This window comes from Aplidium turbinatum, chromosome 2 (genome assembly GCF_918807975.1).
Source record: "Aplidium turbinatum chromosome 2, kaAplTurb1.1, whole genome shotgun sequence".
NCBI lineage: Eukaryota > Metazoa > Chordata > Ascidiacea > Aplousobranchia > Polyclinidae > Aplidium > Aplidium turbinatum.
In genome coordinates, this window is record NC_137473.1 from 39897847 (window position 1) to 39924266 (window position 26420).

General features: G+C 38.0%; 3 protein-coding genes across 4 annotated transcripts; 1 reads left to right on the forward strand and 2 right to left on the reverse strand.

Moving 5' to 3' along the window:
- Positions 1 to 2118: 2118 nt before the first annotated feature.
- LOC145764765 (uncharacterized) lies at positions 2119 to 14539 on the forward strand. 2 transcript variants are annotated; one of them, XM_082576431.1, is made up of 9 exons: positions 2119 to 2409; positions 2551 to 2708; positions 3896 to 4113; positions 8782 to 8901; positions 9267 to 9390; positions 10993 to 11035; positions 11430 to 11626; positions 11939 to 12165; positions 12539 to 14539. In XM_082576431.1, exons 2-9 carry the CDS (start codon positions 2555 to 2557, stop codon positions 12716 to 12718), a joined length of 1263 nt encoding a protein of 420 aa, XP_082432557.1. In that variant the 5' UTR covers positions 2119 to 2409; positions 2551 to 2554; the 3' UTR covers positions 12719 to 14539. The 2 variants fall into 2 exon arrangements, with proteins under 2 accessions (XP_082432557.1, XP_082432558.1); XM_082576432.1 differs by lacking the exon at positions 2119 to 2409 and having other exon boundaries at positions 2543 to 2708.
- Positions 14540 to 15134: 595 nt separating this feature from the next.
- On the reverse strand, positions 15135 to 17298 carry LOC145764286 (uncharacterized). The gene has a single exon (XM_082575908.1). It carries the CDS (start codon positions 17296 to 17298, stop codon positions 15226 to 15228), a length of 2073 nt encoding a protein of 690 aa, XP_082432034.1. The 3' UTR covers positions 15135 to 15225.
- A 34-nt stretch (positions 17299 to 17332) lies between these two features.
- LOC145764842 (general transcription factor IIF subunit 2-like) lies at positions 17333 to 25865 on the reverse strand. The gene is made up of 5 exons (XM_082576526.1): positions 25577 to 25865; positions 21546 to 21703; positions 21109 to 21296; positions 19119 to 19262; positions 17333 to 18849 (listed from the first exon to the last, which is right to left on the reverse strand). The coding sequence occupies exons 1-5, from the start codon at positions 25711 to 25713 to the stop codon at positions 18718 to 18720; spliced, it is 759 nt and encodes a 252-aa protein (XP_082432652.1). The 5' UTR covers positions 25714 to 25865; the 3' UTR covers positions 17333 to 18717.
- Positions 25866 to 26420: the final 555 nt, after the last annotated feature.

The following is a 26420-nucleotide window of genomic DNA, read 5'->3' on the forward strand; positions in this document are numbered from 1 at the left end:
CTCAAACAAGCAAAATATTTGTCCAGCAGTACTCTCATGACGTCACCCAAGAAAAAAAATTATTTCGACAACAGTTCGTGCGGTGTGTGTTCGAATTACAAAACCCAAACTTTGTTTTAAGATTGCGTGAGAACAAATGAGTATTTTTTCATAAAAACAAGTGCAACGTGTTTTTGAATATCCCCTTTATGTATTTCAACCTTAGTTTCTTTTTTCGCTGAGACTTTTCGGTCATTTGTCCGAAATGACTTGAAAAAATTCGGTCATTTTTTATTTATTTCGGTCATGTTTAGTCATTTTTGGTTATATATAGTCAATTGACTATAACTTGAGTCAATTGACTATATATTTTTTCGGACATTTTGACCAAATTAACTATATTTTTTTCGGACATTTTGCTAAAAAATCGGTCAATGACCGATAAATGACCGAAAAAAACCCCCCAGATTTCAACTCTCAATTTGCATTTGAAAATGGACTTGTCTGCCCCTTTAAAAAATTTTCTCGCCAGGAATCGTTTCACTTCTCATAGGCCAATGTTTCCTTTTCCAATGCTGATCTCTTGCCTGGTGTCCTACAAACAGAGAAAACAAGGAAACTTTGCGTATCCACCTTGCATTCCAAGCAGAAATCCAATCATTTTCAAATCAACGCAAAGTCCAATTGTGTTCATAACATGAAATTTTTTCCAAAACAAATTTGACTTCGTTATACTTTTTTTTGAGAGTTGTTGAATGTCCAAGTGGTACAGATTCATAAACATTTCCATTATGCAGTAAAACACATTTTCGACTTTGTTTACAGCTGTCAATAAAAAGTCGCCAATCTTATGGATTGTATTTTGTTACGCCAAACTTTTTAAGAAGACCTTACACTTCGATACAGTATACAATATCATTTTCCTGAGAAAAATAGGGCAGAAATTCGACATGGCGTTTTCGATAGAAGGTGATTGCAGTACCTGGTTCAAAAATATTTGTTTCTTTGAGTCTTGAAGCCAGTAACTCGGAAGCTTTCTTTGATAAATTTAAATCCCTTGCCAAGTCATTGAGTTCTGCCTGAGAAAAAAGTTGACAAGGTAAAATAGCAGGAGAAAATTCGATTTCAGCTACGGTGGATTCGCTGTCAGTGGAAGCTTGCTCGTCTTCGCTGTCAGGAAGTGAATCCAATTGTGGCAACCCTTCAAAATCAGGAACAGGAAGTTTTTCTCTGTGTAGCACTGGCCTGATTGCTGAAGCTAGGTTTGGATATTGCAAGGAATTCCTATTTTTCCTGTTTATGCCTTTTATGTTTATTGCACAAAAATAGTATATAGTCGCTATTATGATCTTTTGGTTCACACTACACCATTGGGATAACAAACCTTAATCATTTTCTTCTTTTGTTCGTCCATTGACGTAAATGTTCTTTGCAAGTTTTGCAAACAATCCAGAGAGCCCAAGACTTATCTTGATTCCCCAACTTCACTTTAAAGTAAACAAGATAAGCACGCTTTACAAAATCATTGATTGGTTTTCTGTTAGGCTCTAGTGTGTAATCACCACAGATGTAGCAGAAAATATTTGTGTTATTGAAACAACGTCTTCTAGATGTTGTAGCCATAAGTGTGCTAGATTCCCCCCTCCAAAAAAAAGCACCATTATGCTGTCTTGACTTGCACTTACTAGCATTTAACACAGAAAACAATTGTCTTGGCATGGCATTGTCTGCTTTCATTGTTTATTTTAGAATGTAATGCAAGAGTAATAATAAAGGTTGTAATCCCTCAATGATAGCATTAAAGCTATTGTATTTGTGCTACTCTGTAGGGCAATTGCAAAAAAGTCAAAATCACTGTAACTTAAAAAGTTGACCTGATGGAGAAAAACTGATTGCATTTTCAGAATCAGCACCACAAAGTTAGTCTAAATCAGTTCAAAAACTGCCAGCACCAAAAATTGTGTCGGCCAGTGTTATTAATACACAAACTATTAAGTTTTTTTTGTGTCAAATTATTTTCTATTGCAAAATATTTACAAATTGGTGAAGTGGACACAAATGTGCACACTGCACATGGACTATATTAAAAAGCAAGGACATGGATGTTGATAAAGTTTTAGTAAGATGACCACAAGTAGTAGATGGTCATTGGTCAAGCACCACTGCTTTGATCCTAGCGGAATCATATTTGGTTTGCTTTTCAAATTGATGTTTTTCATTAAAATGCCAATCAACCAATACACTTTGTTTATTCAGTAAGGTTTTTTAGATCTTTCAGAAGTCACCTGATCTTATGTTATAACATGAAACACTTGTGACATGTTTTACGAAATGTGATACAATTTTCTAATCAAAACAAATGAGGCTATTGCTGTAGTCAATTCTTTAACTTGTGCAAATGGCTGCTTAGTATTTGGATTCCCATTGAAGGTATGTTTTTCATTTTATAGGTTGGTGTGCTTGCTTGTACTGGGTTTGTTACTTTACTGTATGGTACTTGATTGTGTATATATACATCAAAGATCAACAATGCCAAATTGATATCTAGGTAAAAATCCTCGTTTTTTGCAGAAATATGACCTTGACATTAAAGCCACGAATAAACTCAAGTTCATCAAAACAAAATCCAGAAAATGTTCGAAATGTTAAAACGGCTCAAGCACTGAAGCGTTACTTAGATTTGACCTTGACAGGAACCAAAAAGAACTTAGCGGTGCCTGGGAAACATGGTGAGCTAATGTAGCATGATTGCGTTTTTTTAAAACTAACACTCTGAAGTTTTTTATGTTTTTGGAAAGTGTACCATACAGGGGTTATTTTAATCATTTTATAGCAAGATTCTAAAGTATCGTAATCAGAATCATCCTTGAGAAAATAGATTTACATCAGCATTGTGGAAATGTTTGTAGAAGCTTCCGGAATGTTTTTATTTTATCAAAACTTAATAGATTGTAACAATGTAACATATCGTTTGATAACAATGTATGTATTGTATATATTTAAGTAAATAAAAACTGTGACTTTTGCAGCATATCGTAGACACTAGACAGTTAGAATGATGTTAAAAATATCGTATTGTAAAAGTATGGCATGCAATTAGCACCATTAGATCATTTTGAAATAAAACATAACTTGGTATTATGATTAATTGATGAACTGGCAATGTCCAGAAACTTGCACATTCAAACATGCACTTCATCTAAACACAGATCACCCTTAATTTAAGTTGTTTTTCTTTGCATTGTGAGTTGCCTTCTCAGATAATTGTTTTATCTGTGGAAACTTCTGTTTACTGTAAACTTACTCAACTTGTTTCTGATTGTTTATATATTATGGTAATACTGGGCTACCATGGCAAATCATGTATCTTTAGCTTCTGAGCTCATTAATTTCGCCCTGGCTTTACTATATAAGCACTAAAACTGTGGAGTTTTATTTATTGAAAGACTGTGGAAATTGTTGACTGCTACCTCTTTCAGTGCAACTCCTCAAGTACCTTGATCAAGTCAAACTATTTTGAGATATAGAATTTCAATTTAAGGCTTTGATAAAATGACTACACTCTTACCACCAATAGATCAACTTAATCCTGTAATTGGTATGAGTTTTATGTTAATTTATGATTGAATACTTACTACCGGTATTTTTTTCGTTGCATACTATGTACCTTTTAGTTTAATAGAAACAGAATTAGTTGTCTGCAATACAAGTTTAGCAGTTTATTTTATTTAGACACATTGATGCAAGCTGCAGCACAAAAGATATTTGGTATATACAGTACAGCTTTTGTCTTAAATTGTATAAACAATGTTGCGCTTATGTGTGTTGGCATGTAAGAAAAGAAATTAGCGCGTAAGTCTGTACAGGATGCTTCATATTGTTGCATTGACCTGATTATATTTTTACTAATTTCAAGGTCGAAAAGGCCATCCGCCATCACCATATACCTTCGATAAACCAAACATTGAAAGTGTAGTCCATCTTGCCCTTCGCCATGATCCACAGCAGACTGGCCAGTTCGGTAACAGAGAGCTTCACACTGCACCTGGCTGGGTGCAAAACATCAACGAAAAGATATGCAAACATAGTGGGGAAGCACCAATGTTTACCGAAAACTTTCTGCCGTCAAATAAGGTGAAGGACTGAAAGTGTTCTGTCATAATGCACTGTTTAGTGTTTATCAAGGGAGTCTGCAAAGTGGGTCTGCTACTATTCGGTGAATTCGATTCGGTGAGAGCTTTTTTCGGAGAGTTTCCCTATTCGGTGATTTTTTGAATTTTTTTTTTTAAATTATTGGGTACCGTAGCCTAATTATCATTGCCGCTTTTACGTCATTTTAACGTCGCTAAACGTTGGAATAAGACCCTAACCCCGTAAACCCTAAAACGGCAATGATAATTAGGCTACAATACCCGTTAATTTAAAAAAAAAAACACCGAAAAGGGCTCTCACCGAATAGGGAACTCACCGAAACGGGCCATTCCGCTGCAAAGTTGTTGTCTCATTCTCAAAACTTAGATTTTTGGTTATCTGTGATCAATGTTAAATAACTATTTATTAATTTTTATCCATTGCAAAGTGAAGCATTACATAACGCCTTTTGTACGAGAAAGCCAGTGTTGTAAAGCCAGTCTGGCCAGCTTCGTTTTTAGTGCTTCTGCATTATTCATCTTCTTGCTCAATGGCACTAAGAATGATATAAACAGTCATCGCTTTCGTATGTGCTGCTAATGCAGCCAAACCTTAGCCTACTTGCGTATTCGGGAGTGCTGTTGCCAACTTTTGTTGATATTCGTTTGAGTTTGACCCGAGTAAGTTGTGAAAGGTATAGTCGGACAGACCGCGCTACTGAGTGATGCATAAAACTATCGAGTCGGCTACCATCCAGTGCAACACACTGCATTCCAACTATCTTCCACCCCATCTGCTTGCGTATGTAGCGTGGAGGAACAAACTGCTAACCATGTCTCTTGAATGTCCCATTTACAAGGCACCTAATGGAAATACACGATATAGCAGTACCGGACATACACTCACCTGTCCTGAAGTCTGAACAATCATGTTTCATACAAAAGAAGATCTTCCACTAAGTGTGCTGTGCTGGTATTAACTTTCACTGTGTAGCTGGCACAAATTGGATTTTAGGGACTCTTAAGGTGACGTAACTGACGTATAGATATTGTGTCGAGTAAACGGTTGGAATCCTTTGCCCTGCGAGCCAGGTCTATAATGATTCCCTTTAGGCGAGGGTCTGCTACTATTCGGCTAGTCCGATTCGGCTATTACCCTATTCGGCTACAGCCCGATTCGGCTAGTCCGATTTGGCTAGTCCGATTGGGCTAGTTCCCTACTTGGATACAGTCTTTATCAGTTAGTTCCCTATTCGGCAATTTTTTGAAAATCCAACGATAATCCTTCTGTAATCCAACAAAATCCTTCTGTAAATCCAACGACGCCTTCTGTTTATTTAGAGAATTTTGTATTTTATTCCACGATAAGGCTATCGTTTCTTTTGCATTCTTGCATCTTATCCAGTGTTTACCTTTGAGTGCCTTCCCAGACTGCAAAATCAGTCATTTTTACATTGATTCAACGTCTGCAGACGCTAAATCAATGTAAAAATGGCGGATTTTACTGTCTGGGTGAGCCGTGTGATAAATTAAAGCCTTCGGTTGCGTCATAATGAATTGCGTGTAATTACCACCCCTTGACGGAGGAGCAAGACTACGCGCGCCGGTATTTAAAAGAGAATAGCGGAGAAAAAACTGGGAAGCGAGGTAAAGTTGTTTACCATAGAAATGCTTGTCACAAAGCAATAACGAAATTCTGGAAAACCTTTTCGAATGCGTTGATTAATGATTTTAATTTGGAAAGAAAGCCAGAAGTAGACATTTTTTTATTCAGGTTAAAGTGAAACCACTCTACGTTGGACTAAAGTTTAAAGTAACTATCAAGTTGCCTTGCAAAGCGGGAGATCAAAGTTTGCAAAACCGGTCGAAAAGTTGATTTTGCCCAAAAATTAGGTCGTTGAAATCAATGCTTGATTACTCGTAACTTTCACGTGATATAGGCCTAATTTTTTTTTGTAGTCAAATTGTAAAGATGGAGGTTTGATATTATCGAATTGAATCGCCGGTTAATACTTACCGCCGGTTAAATCTCTAAATTGATGGACCGTGCATTATCGTAAAAACTGTCCGTCCGCGCAGTTGCCACTTTGACTATATATGATAATATATGACTTTGTTTTAGAGCATCAAATTTATGCTATCTCCGTAATTAATAACTCGTATGTAAGTTTTTACATGTATTTTGAGCATAGGCGCCTAAGCCGTGGGGGCCTGGTCCCCACGCATATTTCTGCGTGGCGGCAACTTTTTATGCTGTATTGATACATAAAACAATAGATGAACTAGCGATAGGCAGCAGGAAAACATTCTTTGAATGCAAACCGCAACAGCTTCGCAATAAATAATCACTAGAACCAGTGGCGTAGCCAAGGGGGGGGGGGGGGGGGGGGGGGTTGAGGTTACAACCCCCCCTTGGCACGCGTGTGATGTCACGATATTGAGAATGATGCTTTTAGTCAAAAAAAATTGCCTAATTTTAAACAAAATTGCATTAAAAGAGCGAGTTTTGCCAATACCAAACATTCAAACATCTCAGCCAGGAATTAGCAACAAGAAAACATAGAGACTTAGCTTTATTTCCGAAAAATGCCGAAGAAAACATGATCTTATCCTTTTGCTATGCCACCGGACAGCACTATTTTACAAGAATATTCATAACCACATTTTTGTTGAAAATGCTCTCAGAATGCACCAAATTCAAAGTAATTTTTCAAAATGTTCTGGGGGAGACCCCCCGCCGCTGGGTCGTCAAAACCCCCCCTTTCAAAATTCCTGGCTACGCTACTGACTAGAACGAGTAGCGATGCTACAATCCCACACCAGACAACAAAATCTGTCATTTTTACATTGATTTAACGTCTGCAGACGTTGAATCAATGTAAAAATGATTGATTTTGCTGCCTGGGACATAGCAAAAATCTACCATTTTGTGTCGATTCAATGTCATCAGATGTTGAATGCACCCAAAAAAAAACAACATAATTTGCTACGTAGACGGAGCGTGCGTTTAGCTTTATGAGCTTGCAAACAGACTTGATGTCGCTTTCAAAAGTCGAAACCTCTGCACTGCAGTGAATTGCGCGGTGCCCAGTGAATCGCTCGCTGTGAAAATGAACTTGAAGTCTCGGCCCGAGGTAACCACTAACCAACGCAACAAGGGCTGGTACAAACCGCATTGCGCACGCGCCGCATAATCAACGCAGTAACGGACTCACGCAAACTGAATGCACACACGACCGTTGCCATAGAATCCCGATCAAAGGCGGAATATGCGCATCTTTTGTTTCATCTGCAACGCGAAAACGGGTGTTTTACAGCGGTCAGTCATAAGTTGCGATGTTGTAGTGAAAAGGGAGCTATGTCAAGTCGAAAACTTAATCAAACGTCTCTCCGTAACTATTTTTCAAGGGCTGCTTACGGATGTCAGCAACTTTTAAATTTATTCAAGGTGACGTGCTGCTGAATTGATGTAAACATGAATGATTTTACTTTCCACAGGTATATTTTCAAGCGTATGATCAAGTTAGTATTTGTATTCCATTTTCAAAACATTGTCATTCCATTTACAGTGTACCTTTTAGTAAACCTTTTCGTCTCTTGTTTCATGCTAATAAATCTAGTTCAATGCTAAACTTTATGTTGTGCTTCGCTTAAAGAGTCGCAGTCCATTAACCGCTAGCTAACGCATGTCATGTGTTTGCTTAACCGAAGTGGTCGAGTTTTGTTTATAATAATTAACGGTAGGTCGAACGTAGCGATAACTCCGAGCGTGGCAATAAAAGCAATCCTAGTGTGACGGCATAATTACGTCATCCATCTGCGTGACATTTACTGAATTTCCGTTGCTGCTGATGAAACACGCTTTCGCCCCCACGGCCAAAAAAATAGTTAGGCGCCTATGATTTTGAACAATAACACACTCGAACAACTTACTAAACACTTCTGTTTATCTCATTAACCTGTATTAATGTTGTTTTGATGTAAAACACATATTTTGAACGAACCCAGACAACAAAAATGACGGATTTTGCAGTCTGGGCACTCAAAGGTAAACACTGGATAAAATGTTAAGAATGCAAAAGAAACGATAGCCTATTGTGGAATAAAATACAAAATTTTCTAAATAAACAGAAGGCGTCGTTGGATTTACAGAAGGATTTCGTTGGATTACAGAAGGATTATCGTAACGTTGGATTTACAAAAAATTGCCGAATAGGGAACTAACTGATAAAGACTGTAGCCAAATAGGGAACTAGCCCGATCGGACTAGCCGAATAGGGCTGTAGCCGAATAGGGTAATAGCCGAATCGGACTAGCCCAATCAGACTAGCCAAAATGGGCCATTCCGTTAGGCGAAGCTCGACAGGTTGGATGCTTGATTTATGCGATCCGGGTGCTGAAGTAGTCCGGGTGCGCAGTATTCAGCAGTGGGGTCGTTCCTTAACTGATTTTTCATAACAAAAGTATATCTACAAATATCACATGATACACATCCCACTGTTCATAGCAAATGTCTTGTTGCATATTGCTGCACTTTATTTACGTTTTTTATAGCATCAAGCATAGACAACTTTGTGGCCTTTCTTGTTCTAGCAAACGTAGCATTAGGCCTACCCTACGCCTTGTCAACCAGAGTCACTAATAATTACCCGTTGATATTTATACTTTTTAGTCGGAACAGACAAAACGAGGCGATTCTAGACCACTATCAGGTATTTCCACAAAGAGTGCCCCTATACTAATCAATGGAGAAATGTACTATCGACCGAACAAAAAACACTCTTACCTACAGGTACATAGGCTAAGAGATTCAAAAATTGAATGGTTTTGATTAGAGTTTTTAGTCTGCACCGTAATTCTTAAAACTAATGTGTTTACATTAGTTATGAAGTTGAAGAGGCTAGTTGTTGATAAAAACGTCATTTTTTGGCTGCAATAGACAGAATGATTGATATAGCTGCACAGCTGCCTTATCAATTTGCGATATTAAAAAAAAGTTTGAATACAAAAGGTTTTATTGGCTGGGCTGACAAGACCTAAGACAAGAATCAGCCATGTGAATAGGGAAACAAAGGTGCTATTTTTCCATCACCGCAAAGGTTGACATCGAACTTTTTTGTTTGTTCTTCCCATGAAACTATAATCTTACTCTGGCAGGCATCCAACCGTCCATCATCTGCTAAAGAAGACCGTTTGACAAGAGCCGCCAAGTTGCGCAACAAGCACAGATCCCAAACCATGTCGTCCACACCCTCAAGTGATACCCGCATACAGTTAAAACGTAAGCCAGCGGCAAGATAGCTTACTGAATTGCAGTACAGTATTTTACTGTGATAACAGGCTCAAAACACATAGTTTTTAGCTGTTAAACCACTCACATCAGCTATTTCACTAGTGATGATCGTTACGTGTGGACATTTTTTTTGTTGCTGCACACTTGAATACTCAGTGTACACGATGCTTGAAGTGTTAGGATTTATTCTTGTCTTGCTTAAGCATTTTTTCAAACTTTATATACATATCATGCCTATCCGGCGATAAATTAGTGTAAGGCTCATGCCGGGGGTCTGCTACTATTCGGTGTTCCTAACCTCTAACCCTAAAACGGCAATGATAATTAGGCTACGGTACCCGATAATTTAAAAAAAAAAATTGAAAAAATCACCTAATAGAGACCGGACTCACCGAAACGGGCCATTCCGCATGCCGGCTACCAAATGTGATTTGTAACAGTCGTCCAGCGTAACCATAGCTGTTGTTATAAACAAAGCACGCCATTGTGGTTCAGTGAACTGTTTCTGCTTACAAGGTTTCATGCTTCTTTTGTATTTTCTATCAATGAACCCGAATGTTGATTTCGTTCCTTTTGCGTTGACTTCGAAGACGATGATTTATGGAGTTTTTATCACCTTTTATTATAGCGATATCCTCGCATTTAACTAACAACATATCAATATTTGTGATACCAATTTCATTTTCGGCACAGCTGCTTTCTCTTTAGAAAGCGTAAAGTAGGAATCGTTTTATTTATGCAACTTCTTAACGAAGTACCACGGCTAAATAGTTCCGGTATCATAAATATTACAATGATTTGGGTAATATAAGATCTTTTTTACTGCAGTTTAGAAAAAAGTAATTTCATAAACACAAGTAATAACATTGATTTGACATTCAATCATGACATCAAACGTTTCTGTTTCGCTATCGATTATATTAGTAGTCTCCATGTGTATTGCCATCGACTCGACATCAACTTTGAAAAGTTGTGGTTTGAAAACGTGAAATTGCGTTGAAAGATGTCATTGTGACTTTGGTGGAGTAGTCAAGGATATTTTGGATCTGATTCTGTATCGTAAAGACCGGTTTGACACATTGAGATAAGGACGTTGTGTATTATTTCGCGCAATGACTTTCTCAACCTCCCTGTGTTGTTTCATGTGACATTGAAGCAAACAGCAAACATCAAATATTCTTTTGAAAGGACGACTAATGGTTGTCATAAGTGTTTTACAAATGACTAACAATTTTCTTGCCCTGTGTCTGCTATGATCTCAGTCAACTGAACAAGATGACAGAACTTTTGTAATTTAAAACTATTGATGACAACAGTACGGACCATTTGCTGTTTTGTGACTATTGTAGTGCAGGAAGACTTGATATGTAGGCCAATTGTTTGTTTAATTCACGGGCGGTAGTTGTTTCTAGAGCTTCGTCGTTTTTAAACCGTGGAAATTTTTTACATTACTCTTTGTGCTTGGATGTACAAACACATTAACACTGACAGGCAAGAAGACTTTTGTTTTCTTACCATACCTTTGGTGTAGTCACAAAAATATGGAATTGATTTCTCTGAAATCATTCACCTTGTGCATATTCTTTGCAGGGATGAAAGAAGTGAAGCCGAAGCCATTGCATCTGAACAACGAGTGAGTGGACGAGCTGTCAATGTTCCATTAATAATGTTGTCACTTGCTATTAACGTGTGGACAGCTGAGCAGAACCAAGAAAACGGCGCCATATGAATTTGACCCCCAATATGTGTTGGCCAGTCTTGCCTTTTGCCAATTTTGCAGACTGGACATCGACTGTATAAGCTGTCGCCTTGCAACGTCATCATTATCGATGGGTCCTATTTTCGATATTCTGAGTTTGAAACTAAAAAGATATTTCAACTCAATCTGCGACACTAGATATTCATGGACTTGCGTATACATACATACATTTTGTATTTAGAGAAAATTTCTTCGTATGTATTCGTATAAGTCTGATTTGGAGAGAATTTCTCGTATCGTCAACAACAACATTCTTTATTTTACCCAGTTTACTCCCAATACCTTGTCACACGGGTGAGACGCCCCACTCGTTTATTGTGGGGGCAAGGTACAATTGTTCCCACTTTCTGGACTCTCGCTCTTATGCTCGACTGGGTCTCTATCTACCCAGACAAAACCCACTCCACGCTTTCCTCAAAGTCTATAAGGGAGAAGATGGAATAACGGAGATGGGCAGCGATTCAGGTAACCGCTTGATAGAATTTGCAGTGATAACTAAGTGTAAATTATTTCAATTACCAGCAATCATTTTTTTTGTCGTTTGACCTCAGATTGAATCGCTGTCTTAGATAGCCTACCTTGAAGTGATATTTTACTGTCGATTTAGATTAGACTCAAATCTGGAGGCTGAGTCATTTATTCGGAAACGTCTGGCACCGGTTTGGCAGTTATAAAAGCCCCAAAACTTGAATAGGCTTACCACTGACCCAAACCAGATCACCGAGGTTGACAGATGTACTTTTAATATTGTGACATTAGTTTCTTCGTTTACGGCAGACTTTGTTGGGTATACAAGTGTGCGCGTCGGAGATGGGAGTGGAAGCGGAAAAAGGCAAGCTGAAAACGGATATTACCGAAATAAACAGCCAAATAATCGCTCCATCCCTGCTCCGCACATGCGGAAAGTTGTCAGGGAAGCGTGGTTAAGTGAGGAGAACGCGAACCCGACCTATAAGCCTCCGAGCTCGTCCATGCGTTCTTCAAAGACATCCAACAAGACTCAGGTATTTATGGCTTCAATAGGTGTATTGCGGATTATAGTTTGTAGAAGCGATGTGATGAAGCAAGACTATCTGTAATATCACCCAGTATCATTATGGAGGGATGTAAGTTTTCTTAACATGCTGTCTTGCATTTGAAAAAATAAACCTCAAAGTGCCGGTGGCGTGAAACAATCGACTTGCTTAGAAAGCATCGATAATAATCAAATGTTTACGTGTTACCCTAGCAAAGAAGTGTGCATCACCCTGAATCTGCTCGTAAGCTTGTGCGTATTACACAGTTTCTACGCAACATGTTGCATCTGTTGAACAGCAGTTCAAACGAGTCTGTTCCTTTTGAAGATCATTGCAATTCTTAAAATGTAGTTACCCTCAGGAATACAAGGCTCCGTCGACCACACCCACTCAAGAAAAACCACGTTCCGGGTCCAGACGTTCCCGTAAGGTAAACATGAACATCAAAGGACGACCTGCTCCCACCTCCGCTGATGTAGAAGGAAGAACCGCATCATCAACTGCACGAGGACCGTCTCTTCATCAGGCAGAGGCTGATTAAGTTGGACGGGTGAGAAAAACGCGCAAAGAGTGTTGTACTGTCGCCACATGGGGGTTTTGTGTGCCAAAGAATGTCAAATGAACAAAGATTACAAGTTTTCAACATCGCTAGAGGGATTGCTCATATGAATGGCAGGAAACTCCGGGAAAGCAATTTTCTATGTTTCCGGTTGTTTTTCTCACCATTAAATTTTCTGGCACAATATTTTTTTAAAAGCGCATTATAACGAGCCAGTCGACGCGCTTGTTCTATCATGTCGTTTGTTTCTATGAGCAAGTCCCCAATCAAGGCTCGAATTAGATCAACGTTGTGGAACTGTCGTTGGACCACCCGACTATTGAAGGATGTTGTTTTCTTTGTTACAGATATGAATTAACAGGAAGGTTTATTTCAATCTTTGTATTGCAAAATTGTTTTGTTTGCTGATGTACAGAAACTGTTTGCATTGTCTGAAAAATCTTGCCATTTTACAGTAATAATATTTACCGACAATCGTGAAATTGTTTTCAAGAATAGTGCTTGTGCCAAAAAAATTTAAAGTAAAGTTTATGAAAACACTTTTGTACGTTTTGCGTAACTGATATACTTTTTATAATGTTCATCTGAAATTCTTTGTTGGTTTTACTGTAATGTAGTAATTCTATTATTGCACGTCCAAAATATACATGCGTTTCAAGATTTAGTAGTTGGTTGTCCAGTTGTATGTTAGTGTGCATTTGTAGTTTCTTTGTGTGAAACTTGCATCACTGCCTTGACGAGAAACACAAAAGTGAGAGCGGTTTCCCTGTCAGTGACTCTACATTTCTTTGAAAAATCTATTCACCTTGATTGAAGATGCATTTCGAACAAAAGCAGACTTGGCCTGAATCCCAGACAGTAAAATCAGTCATTTTTACATTGCAGACGTTGAATCATTGTAAAATTGACGGATTTTACTGTCTGGAATACAAGAAAAGAACGTTTTATTATTGGCACCTCTATTTCTCATGCAAATACGTTCATGTACCATGCATTAAATGCAAATAGCTCAACTGTTGGTTGTTGCAAGTTTCCAGCCCCTGAGATACATTGCGAAAAGAAACAAAAATGCAAATGCTTGTTAATGAATTAAAATACGAATATTCTTCGAACTGTATCCTATACCAATCGAGGTGTGAACTGGTTACAATGGTGTCACTAAACTTTGCTTGAGTAGTGGCGAAGTGAGTTTTGATACTGTTTCTAGTAAACGAAGTTAGATACAAAAAGTTATTGTAATTGCATTATTATTTATTGCATGTGTTTAGCATGCAGGCAACTCGAAAATAACTTCCCATCCCATGACAACAAATGGTTTAGATTTCCGTATCCTGTCTCATGATGATTCCCTGAACTAGAGTTTCTTATTTGAAAATTCTGGTACCATAGAAGCATAAATCTGTCAGGTTGCTGTGTGCTGAACGCCTTATGTTAATGTAGATTCGCTTAAATAACCGATACATTTGATCAAATTTTCTTGATCTCATTATGCAATTTCTTACCACAAACACTGTGACTTGTTTGTCAATCTTGCTGTAACTCAGAGCTTGTTGCTTGCGGTACCGTAACCATTTTTGTAGAACTTCAATTTTGTATGAAAGCCACAGTATTTTGTTCGAGGCTCACTTTGAACGCACGTATTTGTTTCAATCTTATCTTGATACAAACTACTTTTTGCGAGTGGGTCGAAGTTCCGACCCTACTGTGACCTGGCCTTTACTGATTTGTAGCTGTAACGTTTACTACTTTTATCACTTTGAAGCTATATCGTCTGTTATCACTTTTAAACCGCTTGCGTGTTGAATAAATGGAAATTTGAAAAAGTTGCGTTTCAAAAAACCATTCAGGTTGAGCCTTAACAACGTCACTATGCCAAATCAGCATTTTTGCAAAGCAATTAACTTTTAATTCATTTCACAATGGCAGGTCATCAGAGTACAAGAAATGATGACATTGGCGGTGAAGGAAAATTAGCAAGTGAGCTTGAGAGACGAGTACAGTTTACACACCAAACGTCTTGTTTGGACAACGTCAAAACGTGCATTTTCAACTTGTAATTATAGTCACATGTCAGAGCCGTAATACATGGTTTAACAATTATTAGGAAAAGCTTTTTCACCAGGAAAGCCAAACATAATTTTGATTGACAAGATCAGTACATATAAATAATATACTATAAATGCGTTCTGCAACAATTAATACAAGCCAAAAGGAGGTTGATCATACGATAGCAGCGGTAAAGTCTGGCAGAAGCATTGTGGATGGAGAAGCCTACCTTCCGGTGTCTAATCATCGGCGCTTTAGTCTCATTGCATAATTCAATGATTTGGCATGAACGAGCACCGAAAAGTTGACGAGAAATTAAAGGAAGAACGTTGTTATTAAAACGGATAATATAAAGCACGATCACAGCGACTGTTGAAAGGAAGAATGTTTTTTTTTTCTCTTGGCCATCGTGTAACTACAAAAGCTGTCAATATTTTTATTCCTTACGTTTTGACAAACTTCAAACCATGAATATGCGCAGTCGGGAACGGCGCATGATGATCACTTGCAACGTCCTGCACAATACGATCGTATCGCTCGAGGTAGTGAGAGTTATAGTTCTCCACACGACCACGCAGAATAGAAGGTCCCACAAATTTTCCAATCTCGATGAGACAATCTTCGGCGGCAGCTATTGTGAGTTGGACGTCACAAACAGACAGTGCTTCAAATATGGCGTCGAAGAATGTTTCCAAGTGCATTTTGAAAGCGCGCTTTCCTATTTTAGTGGCAATTTTTGGTAGCTGCTTACAGACAGTTTCCAAAAACACCACATGCTGAGGGAAATGCTTTTGGGAAAGAGCTTTTGTAATAAATGGAAGAAGCTTCGTGACTTCCTGAGGGTAATAAACCGCCAGTTCGGTTATCAAGTAAACGCAGCCATCTGCTCTCTCCCAAGGCTCCGATGGTTTCCGAAATCGAAAGTCAGTGCAGCCTCCTTTCTTGCCACGGCCCATTTTAGGAGCGAGAGAGCCACAGGAGTACATCTGCTGGTCAGTGTGCGACCGGTCTTCTTCATGGAGACTTTTGACTATCCCGAATTGAGCGGGACGTTTATCAAGCCCAGTGAACCTATCTGAATTCTCGGGTTGTTCCTTTATACCTTGAAGGCCTTCTTCTAGTTCCTTGAGCACAACAGGTAAGACAACGTCTCCGTAAGCTTTCACGTACTTAGCGAGGGCTACGCCGGCTCCTTCTCTCACGGATGGAATTGGATCTTTTAAATTGCCAAGAAACAACTTATAAAGCATTTCTCTTTTTCCCTCCGCCTCCGGCCCGTAGCTAAGTAAGAAATTCCCACAAGCCACGCAAGCGGCATCACGAACCGGCCAACTGTCATCTTGGAAACACTCAAGCAAAGCTTCAAGAAGCGAGGAAACATACCCCCGTACACTGGCTGGGTCTATCTTCGTCGCCAGCTCGGAGATACATGCGCAAGCCGCTTCTCTCACTGCGTGGTTGTCAGCTTGAGTGGACTTGATGTAATACTGAGTAACATACGAGATGTATTTTTCTACCATTTGTTTTCCCTTTCCGTTCGAAACTTGGTTCCACGTCTCCTGCGAATAGATACGAACGCCTTCAGCGATGTAGTAGCGGTTTAAGCACAATCGCGGAATTAAATCTGGAAAGAACCGCGAGCGCTTCTCAGGGTGTTGAACGGAAGACAAGAAACAGCGAGTAGCAACAGAGGAAGCGAGCCTGACCTGCGACCAATTATCTGCAAGACCTTCAGCGAAATGTCGTGAAAGTTGATCGCCATACTTCAGGATGGAGTCATTCTCAGCGCTGGTGCCACATTTGACAAGCGCTGCGCATACGTTGAAGCCGGTTTCCCTAACAAAGCGGTTCGTATGGGCCAGCGCAGAAAAAAGCAAATCTAGCAACTCTTGAGTGATGTAAGGATTAAAACTTTTTCCACATCCTTCGATCATGCACCGGAGGCACTTCATTGTCGTCTCCAGATATCTCCACCCTGCGGACTCGTGGAAGATGTTAGCTGCATCCGCTCCTGATGAAGAAGGAAGAGAAGTGGATTCTTCCTCTTCCTGACCAGAAATGTCTGAATCAATGCGACGTTGTAGATCTCCCCCGAGGAGCTGCAATACTTGAGCAGAACTCTTCTCGTAGATTTCACTTCCTTTTAATTCACACAAAACACGAAGAACCTCTCCAGCCTCTGTCCGGACACGTACTTCGGAATGTTGCAAAAGGCTGATAGCAGACTGATGAAAGAAATTAATGCTTTTCGAATCTGAAAGATTTTCTGCACCATCCGGTTTTCCAACGCAGGATCTGAAAATGCATTTTGCACCAAGCAGACACCCATGAAGTGTTTCCCAATTAGTATTGTCAGTAGATGAGGAAATTTCTTTTTGGAAATTGGTAAGCAAAGTCTTTGCAACTTCACCATTAGTATCTTTTATCAAAAGATCTTTCAAATGGACAACTCCTTTATCACGCTCTAACTTCAGTTTGCTTTGGAGGAGACTTTCCACTTTCACAACAAAATCCATATTTGAAACACAAACGTATTAAAAATCTTAAAACCTGAAATTGATGAATAAGGTGTTTAGGTTGGTTCAAACACAAATTCGTGTCCAACCCTCGCAATACGAGAACAAGAGACGTTAATTTGTATAGATAGAACGTAACAATAGTGAAATTTTGGTGAGGTTCATGACGCAGCATCTAAATACGTTAGTCTTGGCCAAACAGGTCCACAATGCTAACACTTCTGCACGAAAGTAAATTCTATGATAAAAAAAAACCTTTAATGGTACTCTAGTCTGAACATCTTGTACAACCCTCCGGACTGTTTTGTTTAAATGCACCCGTTTCTTCTGATGGGTATTTTTCGTAATTTTAAAGTATTGTTATGCTCAAGTGCAACCAGACATGGACCTACATATGGCCATGGACGTCAGTATCAAATTGATTTATGAAACGACATGGAATCAATGCAAGAAATGTTTTCTGGGTAAGAAAGTCGATAATCACCATCCAATGACACCATATACCTGGCGGTGATGAAGTACATGACACGAATGCAGTGTTTGCTTCGATTTATGAAGCAATCTATGCCTATTCAAATTCATATTCACAGTCTTGGCACGACAAAAACTAAAAAGATTCGATTGCGGTCACAAACATTCTCAATTAAACAAGATGATCCATTACATGCAGTGGACTGGGTTAGCAAAAAGACACAAATAGTGTGTGTACGACTGTACGTGGCAGCAATTTGAACAAGATTCTACAACCTACACTTTGTTTTTTTAAATCAAACAGGAAAAAGGCAGAACATTTACCAGGGATAAAATCTGATCAAGATCAGCGAACATGGCAGCTGTTTAAAAAGACCGCTGCTTCTTCCTTTTGTCTCGAGTGTTTTATATGTTGTTCCTCATCAAAAATTAACACAAGAGTGGAATATACTACAACGCAACTACTATGATAACTAAAGCACTACAGCGGTATTTGTCTAAACTAAATCTTGAAAAATCGCGCAATCTTCAGTCTGACTATGAACTAACTGTCATCATACGGTTGGCGTGGTAGCCGAACAATAAGTTAACTTACGGTAATAAACCACAACCACTTTTACAAGGCCGTTTAACAAGACCACTGCACAAGTCAGTAACCGAACAAGTCCAATGCTTTATGATGTCGGGTGTTTGTTCATATGAAAGTCATGACTCATATAGTTCTGTCAAAGCAGCACACTGCTCCATGATAAACGCACCAAGTTCAATCAATCAAATAGAACAGGGCGATGGGAAAGGTTTCTGAAGGGTTGACAAGGTAACGAAGTCGCCGCATTCCTTTCACCTTGCTTGTGTCAAACCTTCTAGCCAACCAGTCCCAAGGAAACCACATTTAAAAGGTGGAAACGACTTTTCTAATACGGTACTGTAGTTCACTCTACAGTGAGTTCATTCTGCACTATCGCTGCTTTTCGCTTTGGTTTTGTGATGACGGTACTCCGGCTTCAGCTCCCACATGTGCCTATGGCCAGGATGCTTGTTGTACATTCCTAGTTGGCCAAGGACTTCCTTCAAGTAGGTCTAGTAACACATAAAAGTAATAACAGCATTTGGGGTAACAGTGATTTAATGACATTGAATGATAAATACCACGTGTTATTTTCCATGCATTGCTTAAGAGGATGAAATTTTCTTCAGAGTAAACGCTTTTGGTGAAAACAGGTTTAAATACTTGTGTCACCCTTTGAAACCACAACCTGCTTCCAAACTTAACTTTAATGTGGAACTTAATAAATCAGACAGCACTATTGCTGTAAATCCAACCAACAGTGAGTGATGAGTAAACTTACCAATGGTTGTTGGGTAATTTCTTTCAAGTCTTTGATGTTGTAATATTGATGCTTCTCAAAAGCTGAAAATAAAACGGTCTCAAGATGATCCCTCTCCAGCCGTGTCTTTTTACCTTCGCTCTTCTTCTGCAGTTCATACTCACGCTAAAATAAAGATAATTGCACTGTCACGCTCGTGATAATAATGTACAACTTCAAGATAGAAAACATCAGTGATATTACGGAACAATTGCGATACTTAACCCCTAAAACTTTTATGTAACTGTAAACTTTGCTCGTTTTAATCAAACCTCAGAGGTTTGCTTTGTTGATATCGTTGATGAACGTTACACCTTTATAATACGGTATAAAACATTAAAATATATTTTTCGTCATGGAAAGTTAAATTCAATTATTCGCATCACATCGAGTTGGCCTCATTGTTTTCGATGTTACTTCCGGTCGTGTAGCGGTACAGAAGTGACCAGGGTTGCCAAATGTTTCTTCTTTTTGTTTGAAAAATCATGATATTTCTAATCTCTCAAAAAGTTAGAGTGACAGTTTTAAACATTGACTAATTTGAACTAAAAAATTATGCATTAGTTCGAGAGAAACAAGTTAATTTAACTTAGTTCCAAAACTTTCGCATCCGCTACTACGCTGTAGCAGTCCAAAGTGACTGCCTTTGCAAGTGGACATGCTATTTCGAAATTGGTTCAAAAAGAGAAAACTTGCAAATGGGTAGAATATTATGAAGGTGAAACTTTTTGCATATTTTATAACTAAGCTTCAGAGTAAACTGCAAAATCATGGCTGATGCGTCTTTGGCCAAGCGGAGAAGTTTATAGAGTTGTAAAGATATTTTTTTAAAAAGACTTTAGGTTTGCGATTTTTTGCATGAACATAGAGCAGCAGTACTAGACGAACATTACTGAACAAAAACAAGACGAATTTTCCGCTTATTAAATGATCCAGAATAAAGTTTTTAAAAAACCTCCCCGCATTTGCCTGCTTGACTATATCTTGTCTTTGCACATGATGATAAGCATATTTGATCAAATTCAAAGCTAGCGCGATGTATTATTGAGGTCTGTATTGAAGGGTAAATACTAGAACCTGACCATAGAATCGACATTCGACAAGAATTTCCGGTTTTCAATCCCACATTTTTTTCTTATAATTCATGCTTTACTTTCATCCTTGTTGAATCTGCGGTCAGGTTCTAGTGTTTACCGTATTGAAGACTGCCGTTGACAAGATTTAAATATTCAAACATTCTAAGCGGTTCCTTGTTTCAAACATTTTTTTTTTATTTCACACAGCAATGATTTTTGTCACAAATTTTGTTTTAACTTTCATCTTATTTTTGTTGAAGCTGCTGAAACCATCAAATCTGGCAACCTTCGTTTGGTTGCTCCTGGCCTGGCAGTAACTTCTGGACTGCACATACGCGGTGTGAAATTTGCAGACTTAACTCCTGGACCGTTACTCCGTCATTACAATATGATTAAAATACGTGATTACTGATTAGAATGGACAATTTCTTTTGTAGATATTAATTTGTTAAATATCATTATCTGTTTTGTGTTATGACTTATCAGATCAATACTCGGCTGAACAGCGAGACAGCCGTAGGACAGCCGAGTGGTGAGAGCGCTGCAACGGCAATCGAAAGGGCGCCGGTTCGACACCACTCATGTGCATGCAGCTGTGTCTTTGGCAGGACACTTAAAGGCATGCCTGAAAGTGGACATGAAGATTGGCTTTCTTGCCTTCCCGTCCACTTAATCTAAATCTTCAACCACCAGGTTAAAATAAAATAATTAATACGGATACGACAAACAAAAAAGATCAATACTTAAACTTAAAATAAAATAATTAATACCTTGAATTTTAAAATCTTCTCCGTCTTGGCGTAAATTATAACTAGTACAAGAAAAATTAAAAAAATCATAGAAAATATTTTTCCTAATTATATATAACAGCTCATGACAGCCATGTCAGTACATACATCTTCTTTGTGAAGACTGATTGGTTTGTAGGTAGTTTTGACGGCAGAGTCCAATTGTTTTGTTACTCTTTTTGGCTTTGCTGCTTCGATCATCTGTTTACGCTTCAACTGCATGTAGTTCTGTGAGACAACTGGTCGACAATCGACTTTTTGCACAACTCGACCTTCCATCGCTCGCTTTTCCCCAGCTAAAAATTAAGTGAATATTGTCACAACACAACTTATAAACAGAAAACAAGTATATAATGTCAAAAAATTAAATGTCTAGCGGGCAAAACCAAACTTCCACAGAGTATGAAACATCAACAAATATTAATCACAAACTGTGCACCTTCAGCCCTTCACGTGTTGAAAACCTGCTCGTCAAAGCAATTTTACAAACTCACATAAAATTAGCCATTGTGGTTGCCAGCAAAATTTAAAAAAGTTCAGCATACCTTTAGCAGTTGAAGAGGTAGAAAACACAGCTAAGCTTTGCTTATCAGCTCCTTGTAAAATAAACTTATGGTCTGTAGGCAAATTCTTGGTAGATGGGCCACCAACAGACTCCAGACTTTTGTCCATTGAGTAAGTCACTTCTGTACGTCCAACATTTCTGTGCATGAGAAAGAGTATCATAAAACTTTTCAAATCAAGCCAAAATACTCTTCAAACTAATGTAAAAACATATCAGTATAATGTCGTCACTGACCATAAAATAAGCATGACAGTTGGCAAAAACATGAAAGTAGGCAGGTAACCAGATATATATATAGCTGAAAAAAGCAATGTTCAAACATCGGAATGGCTCGTTTCAGTGAGTCCAATTCGGTGAGTCTGATTCGGTGAGTCCAATCTCTATTCGGTGATTTGTTCAATTTTTTTTTAAATTATCGTGTACCGTAGCGTTTTAGGGTTAGGGGTTAGAGGTTAGGAATTCACAGAATCGGACTCACCGAATAGTAGCAGACCCTTCAAACATGCATACCATGAAAAAACTTGATTGACAAAAGTTAATAAGTTACAGGTGCCGTAAAAGTAACAAGACACTGTGATTGTTTACTGTGCAGTGCAATTTAATAAAATCATTTTTCATAAAATCATCAAGAATAAAACATCATATCAGTTTTGTCTGACAAAACCTAAACTAAAATTCTGCGGTATGCAAAAATATAGGAAGTTACACTGTATTTAAGAGAAAGTAATGAAAACAGACATAAGGCTCTTTACAGTGCATCTTTACATACTTAGGGAAAAAAAAGAAAACTTCCAAATTTTCAAACACAGTACAAAAAAAATTAAAAGACTTATATTGATTCACGCAAGTCTATTCTTATCAAATAACAATGTCATCAGAAAAAAGTAGTCGTAATACTCATTACCACATCTTGTACATTATATATATCAATGCTTTAGTTTTTGTGTATAAAAGATAATATATAATTGGCCTCCTAATCCGTAAGCAGTGTAGGCCAAATTTTTTGAAAAAATAAATTTTTACTATCAATGAGTAAGTTTAGCAGCTGTACAATACAACAATACTGATTTCTAAAAACAGAATATATAGTATCAATCAATGTTGATTTTTAAGGTTTATGTTTTGTTATTTTTACAGTTTATTAGAGCCACATTTATGACGTCTACATGATTTTATGTTTCACAAAAAGACATGCTGGAGTGCATTATAGAGTAACTATAGCCTCAGCAGATAAAAAGACTGCCGAATGGATCAGAAATCAAACGAAATTACGAGATATATTAAGCACAATCAAGAAACTAAAATGGTCCTGGGCAGGTCATATAGCAAGATATCAGGACAATAGATGAACTAAAAAATTAACAACATAGACACCACGAGAAACCAAAAGAAAGAAAGGAAAACCAAAAGTGAGATGGAGGGACGACATTGACAAACAATGCAATACAAGATACAACCAATTGGTACCAACTAGCACACAATCATGTAAATTGGCATAAAAAGGGGAGGCTTACGCTCTGCAGTGGGCTCTCACAGGCTAAAAATGATGATGATGATAGCCCATAGCCGTACGAGCCAGGGGGGCAGCCGCCCCCCCTGTTGTTTCAAAACGTCGCAAATTCGGGCAAAATCTTGCAATTATTAGGGCAAAAATTGCTATATGAAAAGCTACAAAATTGCATGAATTAAGAAAAACTATAAATTAATATCTTTTACCTATCAAGCTAAGTACAGCCTCTTATTTGCACAAGAAATGTGCCGCAAAATCTTCATTTGGCCACACAATATTGATGTATTGTATTGCATGGTGATCAAACTGTATTACGAAATGCATTTAACCAACAGCATCATGCCAATTTGGGCAGCCACCAAAATATGTCTCTAATACTTTTGTGAAACTGCCCAAATCAAAACGCAAAATTTGCTATATATATAGCTAATTTTATAAATTTTCACAAATGCATCGTGTTGATTTGGGCAGCTCAAAACATGAAATTATTTGATGAAACTGATTGGTCTGTTTATGCAACTGCCCAAATTAGCGTGAGGCAGTTTCCCCAAAATGAACAAATTCATTAATTTAAGGCAGTGGCTTTTTCGTGAACAACCACAGTAATGTAGGTTATAATATGATATCGGTCATATAGTGTTTCAGATTGAAAGACTGGAGTCGGTTAAATAGTGTTTCAGATTAAAAGACCAGAGCTGGTTAAATAGTGTTTCAGATTGAAAGACCGGCGCCGGTCAAACAGATTAAGAGCCGGTTAAATAGTGTTTCAGATTAAAAGGCCGGCGCCGGTCAAATAGTCACTGCTTTAATTTTTCCCATTTACATAACTGTATCGTTTAGATTTGGGCAACAAAAAAATATGAAATTATCTGATCATAGTCTATTTATAAAACTGCCCAATTGGCATGATACAGTTGCCTCGCATCAAAATTTACAAAGTCTTTAATTTTTTTCATAATATCCATAAATGCATCATCTTGATTTGGGTGACTACAAAATATAAATTTATATAAATCTGGTGAACACTTTTATAAAACAATTCGGGTCGAGGGGTTACAGTACTTTTTCAACCATAAACAGACATAGCTATTAGCTAAGCAACACCACAACATTTAACAAGAAAATGTTATAGCTTACCTGTTAAAAGTAATGTTAAGGTGTAGCTTAGCTTTGTTTGGTTACTTTTATAAAAGGGTCTGCTACTATTCGGCATTTTTTTGAAAATACAACGACGCCTTCTGCAAATCCGACGATTGAATATTATTCAATATTCAGACATTGAATCAATGTAAATACAAACTGTTAGACTAATTGGGTTCTTTGAATCCTACGTCATCGTCTGTATGCAACCTTAGAATATATTAGTTAATTTTTGTCATCAAATCACCTAGCCTAACCATAGAGCCTAACTATATTTTTAGTAGTGCTGCCAGACCTTTTTATTTTTTGTACTAAAATTCGTATCATCAAAACTACTTCAATTGATTTCAGAACAAAGTTTATTTGAACAGAAGTAGTACGTCTGTGTTTTATTACATTTAATTATAATTTCTCTATTGTTATGTACTTTTTTCTGAATCTGCATGGTCACACTGAGCCGGTTTCCTGCAATGTTTATTTTTCTGAGTCTTTTATGACATCACAACTGAATATTTAAGTGGGGTTGTTTTTTATTTGTGGTGTGTAAAACAATATTTGTTACTCCTATCTGCCATGCCAAAGTGCAGAAGCATCGAGCAATGCACATGCACAAGCAAGGTATCTTCAAAGAGGAATTCAGTTCTTCTATCTTGACTCTTTTGGTAAGAAATTCTAGGTAGCTAGTGGCGTAGCCAAGGGGGGGGGTTGGGGGTTGCACCCCCTCTTTGGCACGTGTGTGACGTCACGATACTGAGAATGATGCTTTCAGTCTATGCCTCTAAAACAAAGTTTGCCTAATTTTAAATGAAATATGCAAAGAGCGAGTTTTGCCATTACCAAACATTCAAATATCTCAGCCAGGAATTAGCAACAAGAAAACATAGAGACTTGTAGCTTTATTTCCGAAAAATGCCGAAGAAAACATGATCTTATCCTTTTGCTATGCCACCGGACAGCACCATTTTACAGGAATATTCATACCCACATTTTTGTTGAAAATATTCTCAGAATGCACCAATGTCAAAGTATTTTTCAAAATTTTCTGGGGGAGGCCCCCAGACCCCCCGCTGATGAGTGTCACCATAAGCGAAACACGTCATCAAACCCCCCCTTTCAAAATTCCTGGCTACACCACTGCTGGTGATCTTGTTATGTCAGTTTTTCACTGTTATCATGCACCGCATACATTATATTTGGGCAATTTCTATAAAAGCGTGCACATTTGGGCAAATTTACGTTCTGCCCCCCCAAAATGGTTTGGTCTCGTACGGCTATGTGATAGCCTCAGCCTATCTTTTAAGCTTACCAGGAAATGTACAATGTACCATGGACATTTTAGGTATCTGACCTACCAAACTTACTTGGTTATTTTTAACTTTCCAACAGGACAGTTTTCTGGGGCATTTAACCATTTGTTTGCAAGATATTTTGGAACCTTTACCAACCACACATCATGCTTTGCTCCATCCAAGTTGAATACAGCATCCTGTTCATCCATATGTTATACAATAGATACAAGTCAAACCCAACAATCCAAGGCACTAAAAGTTCTTTCTGGTAGGCTATAACCTATTCACTACCGGTATGTCATTTGATTCTATGTTAAACAATGAAAAATATGTGCTGAAGAGTTATTCTGTGTAACTAAGTTTTTCCTGTAACTTTACAAAGATATCGTTAAAGATGTTTTTTAGCTTTAAAAAATTTGATTTAACGCAGTGGCTATTCTTACTACTTATTGTGAATATTACTTCAGAGGCAATTATGCACCTGTTCACTCTGCACCTATATTGTCCGACGTCCGTGGCTCAAAGCAAATCGGCTTTGTTCGAAGTGTTCATGTCAAAGGTGCAACCTATTTCGTCTCCTGAAAAGATCAAGAGAAAAAATAGAACAAAGTTGAAGTCGCTGATCGGAGTTCTTGCAAAAATTTTCTCCTTAAATTAATCATTGAATTTTTATGGGCCCCCACAAAATAAGTGTGACTTTTTCTTTATATTATAATTTTGTCTAGAAATGTTAGTTGGAAGTAAATAGACCATTCCAGTGTGGCAGCTCGTGATCATTTGTGGCTGCTACCGATGTCGTCCCATGAACACGCCGTCCACCCGATGTCATCTCATGTCTATGTCGTCCCTTGAAAGCAGTGTTGCCAGATGTTTAACTTTTTTTCCAATTAAATGTAGATAATTTTTTTTCAAGTCT